The sequence below is a fragment of the Chiloscyllium punctatum genome, chromosome 1 (assembly GCF_047496795.1).
Source record: "Chiloscyllium punctatum isolate Juve2018m chromosome 1, sChiPun1.3, whole genome shotgun sequence".
NCBI lineage: Eukaryota > Metazoa > Chordata > Chondrichthyes > Orectolobiformes > Hemiscylliidae > Chiloscyllium > Chiloscyllium punctatum.
This window is the reverse complement of record NC_092739.1, coordinates 50,917,810-50,930,202: the sequence shown is the minus strand read 5'-3', so window position 1 is coordinate 50,930,202 and position 12,393 is coordinate 50,917,810. Positions and strand designations below refer to the sequence as shown.

The 12,393-nt window shown below is 41.3% G+C and overlaps 1 protein-coding gene across 1 annotated transcript; it reads right to left on the bottom strand.

The window, feature by feature from the left end:
• Window positions 1-415: 415 nt before the first annotated feature.
• Window positions 416-11,489, bottom strand: med28 (mediator complex subunit 28). Its single transcript, XM_072559107.1, has 4 exons — window positions 11,278-11,489; window positions 7,783-7,849; window positions 5,246-5,358; window positions 416-939 (listed from the first exon to the last, which is right to left on the bottom strand). Exons 1-4 carry the CDS (start codon window positions 11,455-11,457, stop codon window positions 745-747), a joined length of 555 nt encoding a protein of 184 aa, XP_072415208.1. The 5' UTR covers window positions 11,458-11,489; the 3' UTR covers window positions 416-744.
• Between the last annotated feature and the right edge of the window lie 904 nt (window positions 11,490-12,393).

Here is a 12,393-nt window from a genome sequence, read left to right as displayed (position 1 = left end):
GATTCCCCTGACCTTCTCCCCAACATTGAAGCTCACTTTAAAAATCCCATGCGCAATAATGCATTTTCACATGACATCATACATAAAGTGTACATGATGACAGCAATGCTTGTAAATGTGCATTCCCCGATTTGCACAAATACACAGTTGGTGTCAGCAAACACTCCTGTCTTTAGTAGAGATAGCTATAAAATTCCCCCCCCCAAAAGGCACAGGAGTTATCAGCAATCTAAAACCACAGAAATCAAGGCCCAATTTATACTTTGCAGGCACTTTGTTTAAAACTTTACACTAAAGGATAGGTCTCAATTTCTTATACTACAGTGAATGAGGCCATTAAAAGGTTACTGGCAGGACTAAGTTACTATATTCTAAAGACATTAATATGCTGTGAAAATAATTGTAACAAAATGTATCTAAAAAAAGTCCAATAAGATTTTTTAATTTCTCTGAAAATTGTAGAAATTCCTCAGACTTAATAGCAATACATAGTTTTATATAAAACCATGGCAGCAATAGTTTCACAGAACATTTTTACACTGAGAATGACTGACCTCGACCAGCAATTTATACCTGGCAGTTCCAAACAGTAACTGAAAAATGATTTAATTGCTGTACATGTATAAATGCAAACTGACTTCATAGAGACTAACTGGAACGGTTTTGGTAGTGGAATTGGGGTAGCTGGTGTGGTGTCAGCAGAATAGTTAAAAGTTCCAGACACCTTAGTTTTCGCAATAATTTTCAAGTTTGCTTTAACGGAGCTGGGATATTTGCAGATGCTTGTTCAAGATAGGCCAAAGGGCCTTGAGCTAGATCTGATTTTTTGGGCTGCACGTTAATATCTTCCAAGACTTGTTGCCAGTGGCGCAGCTTGCTCAGATGTTTCTGGATCAAGGCCTCCTTTCTCTGTAGCTCATTTTTCAATTCAGAAACATCCTGTAAAAGAATACAAGAACTTTTTTTCAAACAGAAGAATCTATGCTTAAACATTAAAAAGGCATAATATGATTAGGAATACGTTGTTAATAATATACATTGAGACAAGAGTTTCCAAAATAAAAGTTGAGCAGAGCAAAGCAGCAGAATTTGGACCCATGTCATTCGTGAAGCTTTGTAATTGCTAAATCAACAATGAAACTAAGTGTCCTTCCTGTAGGTCAGAGAATGAAGAAAGTCGGATGATATCACAATCAAGGAGAAAGCACACATAGAAATTATTCAATAAGTATATAGCACAATAATGAAGTAGGATTTGGATTACAAGATTAATTTTGAAACAATGGAACTTAGCCCATTAGGTCTACTCTGCCATTCAATTAGATCATTGCTTCTGTGTCCCAACTTCAGAAGAACATAATAGGAGACCATTCAGCCAGTCAAGCCTGCTCCAGCATTAAATAATGCATAGCTAATCCAATTGTGATCTTAAATCTAATTTTCTGCCTGCCCACCATAAGACATAACTTTATTGTTGAGAAAAATCTCTAAGTCAGCCATAAGTATATTCAAAGAATCCAGCTTCCAACATTCCCTCAGGAAGAGACTTCCAAACATTAACAGCACTCAAAGAAATTTCTCCTCATCCCAGTCTTAAAATGGGAGAATCCTTATTTTGAAACTCTGCTAGAAAAGGACTCCCCTCAGCATCTTGCGCTGTAAAGAGCCCCCAGAATTTTATATGTTTCAATAAGATTATCTAATTTTTCTAAACTCCACTAAATATAGGCATAACCTGCTTAACCACCTCCCATGAAGCAACATCCTTTTTTCTAGGAGACCTTGCAGATTTCAGGACTCAAGATCGAGTTCAATAATTTTAGGGCCTTCCATCTCCTTTATCTACCTCCACACAACTGGCCCTGTCATCACATGGGCTGCTTTCATCACAGACAACCCATTTTCACCCATTAATGATTCCTATTACCCTGCATCAGCTTTTCTTTTTCCCTGGCTCCCAATTCTCTATCCCTTTGCTTAACTGCTATTTTTGTCTTTGGGCTCCATTTCTACCTATCGTTTACATTGCCCTGAACATAATGGTTATGTTAAGATCTAATAATCAAGCAATAACAAATATCTGGAGACATTTTGAAATCATGTAATTTAATAATTAGATGAAAAATCAAGTATCAGTGATAGGGACAAGGAAGCTACAGGATTGCTGTACCCAACTAGTTCATTAACAGAACGAACTAAGGAAACCTACCTTCCAAACTTGGTTTAGTCTGTAAATGACACCACTGATTGCCTTCCTGTATTATGTGGCAGTTGTGCCTCAGCGATAGCACTCAGAAGTCAGAAGGTTATTGATCCAATGATTGAAGAGAGCAAAGTATACACACCTAGGTTGACACTCCAGAATTTACTGAGGAAGCACAATTACTGTCACTTCACTGTCATAGCTGCCACCTTTTCAATAAAGTATTACACAGTATTCTTATTTTTCCTTTCAGATGAATGCAAAAAAAAGCACAGCATGCACTTAAAGATAAATCATTGAGGCTTGCAGGTATTGCCCAAAGAAAGCAAGAACCATAAAGTTGCAGAAGTGAAGCTTCAAGCTTTAACTATCAATTGCTGAAAGATAAAAGCAGCAGTGGGAAGTCACTGTTCTAACCATGGTTGTTCTAACTGCTAGTAAAAACAAAACTCTCAATGGGATATAGCAGAAAAGACCAAGAATAGTGTCAGAGTCAAATATTACTGAGCTGAGAGAACAGATATCCTTGCGTACAAATCCATATTTAATCTGCCACTGAAATCCAGAAAGTAACTGGAGCCAAATTCTGCAAATAATTTTAGAATTTTCACACGCAATAGATTCCTATGATAGATGCCAAAGGAAACTCGTGTCTAACTTAGAGTTTAGAACGGACAGGGGAACCAGTAGGATGTGTGGTATTCCGACTTCCAAAATGTTTGACAAAGTACCTTACAAAAAGCACAGCCGTACAGTAAGCATCCATGGTGTTAGAGGTGGTATACTGCTGTAGATAAAGAATTGGATAATGGGCAGGAAATGAGTGAGGGTTAAGGGTTTTTTTTCTGGTTAGTAACCTGTAAATAGTGGGCTTCCATGGGGACCAGTACTTGATCCATACCAATTTACAATATCACTAAAATCGGAGGTGTAGTGGATAGCGAAAAAAAGGTTACTTCAGAGTGCAACGGGATCTTGATCAGATGGGCCAATGAATGGCAGATGGAGTGTAATTTAGATAAATGTCAGATGCTGGATTTTGGAAAAGCCAGTCAGGGCAGGACTTATACATTTCATGGTAAGGTCCTGGGGAGTGTTACTGAACAAAGACACCTTGAAGTGCAGGTTCATAGCTCCTTGAAAGTGGAGTTGCAGGTAGAAAAGGTGGTGAGGGCTATGTTTGGTATCCTTTGTTTCACTGGTCACAGCATTGAGTATCGGAGTTGGGAGGTCATGTTGCTGCTGCACAGGACATTGTTTAGGCCACTTTTGGAATAGTGCGCACAACTGTGGTCTCCCTCCTACAGGAAGGATGGTGTGAAACTTGAAAGGGTTCAGAAACGATTGACAAGGATGTTGCCAGGATTGGAGCGTTTGAGCTATAGGGAGAAGCTAAATAGGCTGGGACTGTTTTCCCTGGATTGTCAGACGCCCAAGGATGATCTTCGAGGTTTATAAAATCATGAGGGGCATAGAAAAAGTAAACAGACAAGTTCTTTTCCCTGGGGCAGGGAGTCCAGAACTAGAGGGCATAGGTTTAAGGTGAGAGGGGAAGATTTAAAAGGGACCTAAAAAGGGGCAACTTTTTCATGCAGAGGGTGGTGTGTGTATGGAATGAGCTGCTAGAGGAAGTGTTGGGGCCTGAAAATTACAGCATTTAAAAAGGCATATGGATGAGTATATGGATAAGTTTAGAGGAATGTGGGCCAAGTGCTGGCAAATAGGACTAGGTTAATGTAGAATATCTGGTTGGCATAGACAAGTTGGACCAAAGGGTCTGTTTCCGTGCAGTACATTTTAATGACTCTATATTAATTGACATGCAAGGAGGAAACTGAAAATGTGTTACTGGAAAAGCGCAGCAGGTCAGGCAGCATCTAAGGAACAGGAGAATCGACGTTTCGGCATCAGCCCTTCTTCAGGAAGGAGGAAGCCAAACATATTTTTCATCTATTTTTGTGTCATCTATAACATTACAAAGAGAATACAAACAGAGAAATATTGATATGTTAAGTGAGTGGGTAAAAAGTTGGCAAATGGAGTATAATGTGAAGTTATTCATTTTGGAAGGGAAAAAGAGGAGAAAAGAAGAGAGTATTACTCATCTGGAGAAAAGATGCAACACAAAAGATCTTGAGATACTTGTGCATGAAACAAAGCAAGCACCCAGATCAGTAGGTAATCAGGAAGGTTAATGGAACATGGTCATTATTTCAAGGGAAGTCTTATTGTGATTGTACAAAGTGCTGGTGAGACCTTGGCATACTATCAAACAGTTTTAGCCCCTTATTTAAAGGGAAGATGTGATTTCATTGGCGCTCAAAGAATGTTCACTAGGATGATCCCTGGTATGGAGAGATTTGTCTTATGAGCTTTAAGACTAAACAGGTTGGGACACTCAATGGAGTTTAGAAGGATTAGAAGTTATCTCATTCAAACATAGGATTCTTAGAATTTACACTGTCAAGTTCCATAAGAGGATGTTTCCATAGACAAGTCTAGATCCAGAGGGCATAGAATCAGAATAAAGGGGTGCCAATTTAAGACAAACAAGAAGTAATTTCTTCTCAAAGGGTTGAAAATCTTTGGAACTTCTTGCCACAAAGAGTTGTGGGGGTAGAGTCCTTGTAAATATTCAAGGCTGAGATAGATAGATCCTTGATCAGTAAGGGAATCAAAGGTTATGGGGAAAAGGCAGGAAAGTGGACATGAGGAATGTCGGATTAGCCATGATCCTATTGAATGACAGAGCAGGCTAAGGGGCTAGACAGCCTACTCATATTCCTACTTCTTATTGTAGTGTGTAAGGTATTTCGTAATTTACTAGATTACTTGAGTAAACATATTTCTAAGAAATTTATAAATTAGTCATCTCAGTGGCTCTACCATGTCCTTAGGTTCAGAGCATTAACTTCATTAAATTTTAGTTTGGATCCTAGTGATAAACTACCCATTACTCAATTTCCAGGTAATTTTATCCTCTCAACAATTTATCCTGAAAATAGGAAATAAAGCTACAAAACCATAATAAATACACTTCACCTCTTTTATGACTTGCTCAGGTTTTTGTACAGCAAGCTGCAGTCTCTTCTGGAGAAAAAAGCATTCTGTTTGTCTGGCAACATCCAAAAACCTTTGGATGCACTGTTCTACACCTGTAAAAATATGAATCAATATATTTGTTTAAATAAAAATTCAGGAAGTTTCATACATTCTAAAATATGCATCACTGTAAGTAAAATGTTAAGTGAAAAATGTCTCAGCGGTAATAAAACAACCTAAGCATTTACAGTTCTCATCAAGACCCATATGCCCTCTTTTGTTTGTTGTCCAAGGCAGATAACCTTGTCAGTATATGCTTGTATTCAAAGAGCTCCTTTCGTGCAATGGTAGGGCCAGGGGGCCTCAGGTACAATTCCCATCTGCTGGAGAAGTGTGAAATTCCACCTCTGAAAAGACAGATCAGAAAATATCTATGCTTGTATTCACACTTAGCTGTCCTATGCTGAATAACTTAGGGATCATTGTAGTCTCTTGGTCTTTTATGAACTTGTGGAAAAGATAGCATGGAAAATGCCACTAGAAAATAAGTTACTGCATTGCTATAATGGAAAGAGCCCTTTGCTAGTTCTTTAATCCCTGCCTTCACTCGAGAGAAAAGACTACTTTGCACTCAATAACTGCCTACAGAGTTGTCACGATTTTAAAACTGAAGAACATAAAGGGATAATCACTGGTGCAGACCAACATTTCCTTTACTATGTTCTGGAATGTGTTCAAAAACAAAGTATTTGTAACACAAGTGTTGTACTTTACATCACTAAAATTTTAGATTACTTACAGTGTGGCAACAGGCCCTTCGGCCCAACAAGTCCACACCGCCCCGCCGAAGCGCAACCCAACCATACCCCTACATTTACCCCTTACCTAACACTACGGCAATTTAGCGTGGCCAATTCACCTGACCCTGCACATCTTTGGACTGTGGGAGGAAACCGGAGCACCCGGAGGAAACCCACGCAGACACGGGGAGAACGTGCAAACTCCACACAGTCAGTCGCCTGAGGCGGGAATTGAACCCAGGTCTCTGGCGTTAATTAATTTACTAATTCAAAGAACAGACACATACAATTTCAAGGCAAAAGTGAGGACTGCAGATGCTGGAAATCAGAGTCTAGATTAGAGTGGTGCTGGAAAAAGGGCTGAAGGGCTTTTACCCGAAATGTCAATTTTCCTGCTCCTCAGATGCTGACTGACCTGCTGTGCTTTTCCAGCACCACTCTAATCTAGACATATGATTTGAAATCATGTCAGGAAAACAGCAAAAAGGAGGTTTTTGGACACAAGTTTATGTTAATACAGTTTTCTTTTATAACTTTTGTCAGATCACAATAAGGAAGTTAAAGCTATATTTAATTGCAAACAGTCAGGGAGACTTGGATGATATAATGTCTTTAAAAATTAGAATCAATATAAAACGCATAAGGAAACAAAGAATAAAATGTTAGGCACATACAAATAGGTGAAACAAATAGACCATTGTGCCCCTCAAGCCAGCTCTGCCATTCAATAAGATCAAAGCTGATGTTTGTTTCAAATTATGCATTCCCATCTACCCCCAGTAATCCCTGCTTAAGAATCTATCCACCTTGGCTTTAAAATATTCAATGACCTCTCTGTGACAATACCTCTAACTGCTGATCAGCACTATCTTCTCACACAGCAAAGAAACATCTTCACTTTACAATTATGGTGTTTTTGTGAAATGCCATGATGAGTTCAAAATGAAAAACTTTTTTTCAGCAACACCCAAAATAAAAAGAAACAAAAATCCTGGAAAGTCAGAAAAATGTAAAGAATAGCAAGACACTGCATTTTAAGAGAACTAAGAAAAGCAGAGTATTAAAAGAAATCCAGGAATATCAAAATTAAAACAAAACCTTCTCTAACAATATATGGAAACAGGGTGGTTGAGAGAAATATGAGCACCTTGAAAATTTATAAAAGGTGATGCAGGCAATAATAATAAGATGGTGGTCATATTGAATTATTTTGCATCAGTATAGTGAGAATTAAATATCCTGTCCACTGGAACTGTTTATATTATTGTCTGCTTATAAGGTTGGTACATGTCTTAAAATGTATAGGGCTCTTTTCCAGTCATTTCTGATGTGAACACCTTTGGCGTGTTCAAAGTTCATGCCTACTAAACTGCCTTTCAGTCTGAGTTGCCATATACCAGGAGAAAGATAGAACAGAAAATTTATGACAATCCCAAAAACTGAGTTTGCTGTCATTTAATATTGAGATAGAGACCATTTAAAAACAATTGAAGTTGTTTTAGGTAATCTGATGAAACATTTAAATTGAGACTTATTAAAAGGTAAATAAATTGAATAAAAAGTATGTTGAACAGGTACTGTACTTCAGAAAGAACAATTGCGCACTACAACCTTCAACACATGACCCTTAAAGAATGCAAAGCAACACCTGAAATGCAACTGATTGCTTGTAGGATAGGTATCATTTAGTAGTTATCATTTTTACATTATCATATGTGCTATTTCAGACAGTCTCACCTGTTCTAATTTCTTCTTGATCAGTACCATTCACATAGTCTTGACTGACAAGTGATGCAAAGCATGCCTACAAGAAATTCACAATTAATGCTTCCAACGCACCAATATTTAATTGACCAAAACAATCTTAAGTAAGGATATTTTTTATACCCAACTACAATTGCAAGATCAGATTCAAGGATTCTGTGGAAAATATGTAAATTAGATTATTGGTGGAGAAAGCTTAAGATAACAGACACTAATTCAACTCGAAGATGCCATTCCATTCTACTTTCACTTATCTAGATCCCCCTTAAATGCATCGACGCTCTTCACTTCAACTCCTAATAAGTTCCATGTCAATATAGTATATTGGAATAGTTAGATAGTTGGCACAGACGTGATGGGCTTTTCTGTTCTACAGACCCCTGACTTTACTACTATTGAATTTCTCCTGAATTTCAAATGGAATTTATAATTGACTATTTTGTATTCATATCCCTTAGTCTCGAACTTTCGAACTATTTTGAATATCCTCACACCCCACGTGATTTCTTTACATGGATTTGCTTCCTGCAAAGCTAACTTATTCTGTAATATTCATAATTTTAACACTTTTTTTGCATCATAACTCTCCTCTCCAACCAATAGCATTCCCTTAATGTTTTGCTTTGAGCACACTCACATCTCCCCCTTCCTTAGTAGCACAAAAATCATTTACCATCCCAATTCAGTTGCATATCAGACTCTAAATGTTCTCTTTTCACAGATTCTGCTAGACCTCAGCTTCTTCAGCAATTTTAAGCTATTTTGGTACATTTGCTTCTTTCTACCTCATTTCACATTCTTTATCTTCATCCAGTTGCTCTAACTTTAGATGCCTTTCTATCTTTCAATAGAAATGCTTAATTTCTGTACCCAAACCATGGTGATCATGAAACCATGATTCAATTGTCAGAAAAGACCCACCCTGATTCACTAATGTTTTTGAGGAAAGGAAATCCGCCAACTTCACCTGTCTGGCCTACATGTGACTCCAGACCCACAGCATCGTGGTTGACTCTCAACTGAACTCTGAAATGGCCTAGCAAGCCACTCAGTTGTATAATCGCTACAAGTTTAAAAATCAAGAAATGAAACTGCATGGACTACTTGGTATTGACCTAGGCACTGGAAAAGACAATAGCTAAAAATGCTCCATTGACTGTGCAAAGACCTCCCTACTAACATCTGGGGTCCAGTGCCAAAATTGGGACAGCTGTCTCACACACTAGTCAAGGTACAGCCTGACATAGTCATGTTCATGTTATCACATGATGTACCAACCATCATTACCATCCATGGATATGTCTTGTTCTATTGGCAGAGCAGACCCAGCAGCGGTGCCAGCAGTTGGAAGGGAGTTGCCCTGAAATTCCTCAACACTGACTCTAAACCCCACAGAATGCCATGGCATCAGATCAAACATGGACAAGGAAACCTTGTGCTTACCAGCTACCATTCTCCCTCAGTTGAGAATCAGTACTCCTCCATGTTGAACAACACTTGGAAGAAGCAGTGAGGGTGGCAAGAGCACAGAACATACTCTGGGCATGGGACTTCAGTGTCCAGCACCAAGAGTGGCTTGACAGCAATACTACTAATCAAACTGATTTAGTCCTAAAACAAACCTGCTAGACGAGGTCTGCAGCTGCAGGATGGGGGAAGAACAAGAGAGGAAGAAACATACTTGATCTCATCCTCACCAATCTGCTGGCTGTCAATGCATCTGTCCACAACAGTATCAGTAAAAGTTACCACCCACACTGTCCTTCTGAAGACAAAATCCAACTTCACACTGGGAATACCCTCCATTATGCCACATGGCACTATCACCACTCTAAATGGGACAGATAGAACAGATCTAGCAACTCAAGGCTGGGCATTCATGCTGTGGGCCCCCAGCAGTAGAATCGTACTCCTACATGATCTGCGACCTCGTGACCCAGCATATACTCCATTCTACCATTACAATCAAGCGAGTCAAACCTGGTTCAAGGGAATTAAACAACTCACTGGAGGAGGTTCCACAAATTTCCTCATTTTCAATGGCAGAACAGCCTAAAAACATCAGTGCAAAAGAGAACACTTCGATATTTGCAATAATCTTCAGTCAGAAGTGCCGAGTGAATGATCCATTTCCCCCCATCCAGTGGTCCCCAGCATCACAGGTGCCTGTCTTTCGCCAATTTGATTCACTCCACATGATATCATGAAACAGTTGAAGGCACTGGATACTGCAAAGGCTGCAGGCCCTTACAACATTCTAGCAATAGTCCTGAAGACCCGCAATCCAGAACTTGCTGCATCCCAAGCCAAGACGTTCCAGTACAGTTACAACACTGGCAATTACCCACTAATGTGGAAAATTGTTTAGGTACATTCTGTACATAAAATGCAGGACAAATCCAACCCGGCCAATTACCACCTCATCAGTCTACTTTCAATCATCAATACAGCTATCAAATAGCAGCTGCTTAGCAAAACCCTTCATGCTCACTGCTAGCCAGTTTGCATTCTCCCAGGGCCACTCAACTCCTGACCTCATTACAGCCTGAGGTGAGGTGAGAGTGACAGCCCTTGATGTCAATATCACAATTGATCGAAAGTGGCTTCAAGGAGCCCTAGCAAATTTGGAATCAATGGCAGATGGAAATCTCTCTACTGGTTAGAATCATACCTGACACTTAGGAAGATGGTTGTGGTTAATAACAGGTTGGTCATCTCAGCTCTAGGATAATGATGGAGAAATTCCTTAGGGTAGTCTTATTAAACTAAATTTGCTTCATCAATCATCAGGTCTGAAGTGGGTATGAATGACCATGGGTCAAGATTAGAGTGGTGCTGGAAAAGCACAGCAGGTCAGGCAGTATCTAAGGAGCAGGGGAAAAAAAAAAATCGCCCTTTCAGGAAAAAGCCCTTCATCAGGAATGATTGCACAATGTTCAGCACCATTCACCACTTCTCAGACACTAAAGCAGTCCCTGTACAAATGCCTTTTCAGATTTGGGCACCACATACAAATACCAAGCAATGAACTCCAACAAGGGAGAATTGTACATCATCAACACCTACAGGCTTACCCAAAGACAAGAAACTCAAATGGACTCCTCGTACAAATATGGCCCACACCGGTACCCCCACATCATGGCTTAATATCATAATCACTGTTTCCCAAACATTCGCCCACGAAAAACACATTTCTTCTGTTCAAACCTAAATGCAATGTTTCCTCCCACATTGGCTTTAAAACATCCTGAAAAAATACCAGGGCATCACTTTTCAGAAGTAACCATTCCCCCTAATCTTCATTCTTACACTGTTACAATTTCATTTTCTCATCCCTGTAAAAATCCCTAAGACAGCCTTGTCTTGGGCTCCATTTGCCATTTGCTCCTTCACCCTGTCCCCAGCCCTTCACCTCTCCATCTCCCTGAGTCCCGCTCTCTTGCCCTTTCACTCCGGTGTAGCTGCTACCTCAAACGAAGCCTCGAGCTCATCCACTAGAGTGCTGGGAGGCCGCGCCGGAGCTGCAGTCAGACCAACCGCGGCCGCCCCTTGGGGTCCGGGTCCGGGCCCGGGTCCAGGAGGTGGAGGAGGAGGAGGCGGCGGATTCTGTGGAGGATGCGAAAACATCCCCGTCAGCGAAGAAGCCATCTTGCATCGGGGACACTGCGCACGCGTATAACCGCATCTCGGAAAGGGGCGGGGCCTGAAAGGGTAGGCGGAGCCATAGCAGGGGCGGAGCCAGATCAGGGACGGGTGGGCCGGGACAGGGCGGGGCCGGGGTGCGGGGCGCGGGGCCAGGGAGAGCGGACAGGGCCCAGGATGGGTGGGAGGGAGGGAGGGTGGGACCAAGGCAGGGGTGCGTGGGTGGACGGGGCCGGGGGGACGTGGACGGGGGGACGGGGGGACGGGGCCAGGGCAGGGAGATGCGTTGGTGAGTAGATGGATGAATGAGGACAGAGTGGAGTGTGGGTGGGAACCGAGTACAGGTGAATTGGTTTGTGGGGACAGAGTAGGGCTGAGTGGGTGGCTGGTTGGGGGCAGAGCAGGGATGGGGAATGAGCAGTGGGAAAGGATGGTCCTCACCCTTAACAATTTCTCCTTTGAATCCTCCCACTTCCTCCAGACCAAAGGGGTAGCCATGGGCACACGTATGGGCCCCAACTATGCCTGTCTCTTTGTTGGCTACGTAGAACAGTCGATCTTCCGTAATTACACCAGCACCGCTCCCCACCTCTTCCTCCGCGACATTGATGACTGCATTGGCACCACCTCGTGCTCCCACAGGAGGTTGAGCAATTCATCAACTTCACCAACACATTCCACCCTGACCTTAAATTTACCTGGACCATTTCTGACACCTCCCTCCCCTTCCTGGACCTCTCCATCTCCATTAATGACAACCGACTTGACACTGACATTTTTTACAAACCCACCGACTCCCACAGCTACCTGGATTACACCTCTTCCCATCCTACCTCTTGCAAAAATGCCATCCCGTATTCCCAATTCCTCTGCCTCCGCCAGATCTGTTCCCAGGAAGACCAGTTCCACCACAGAACACACCAGATGGTCTCCTTCTTTAGA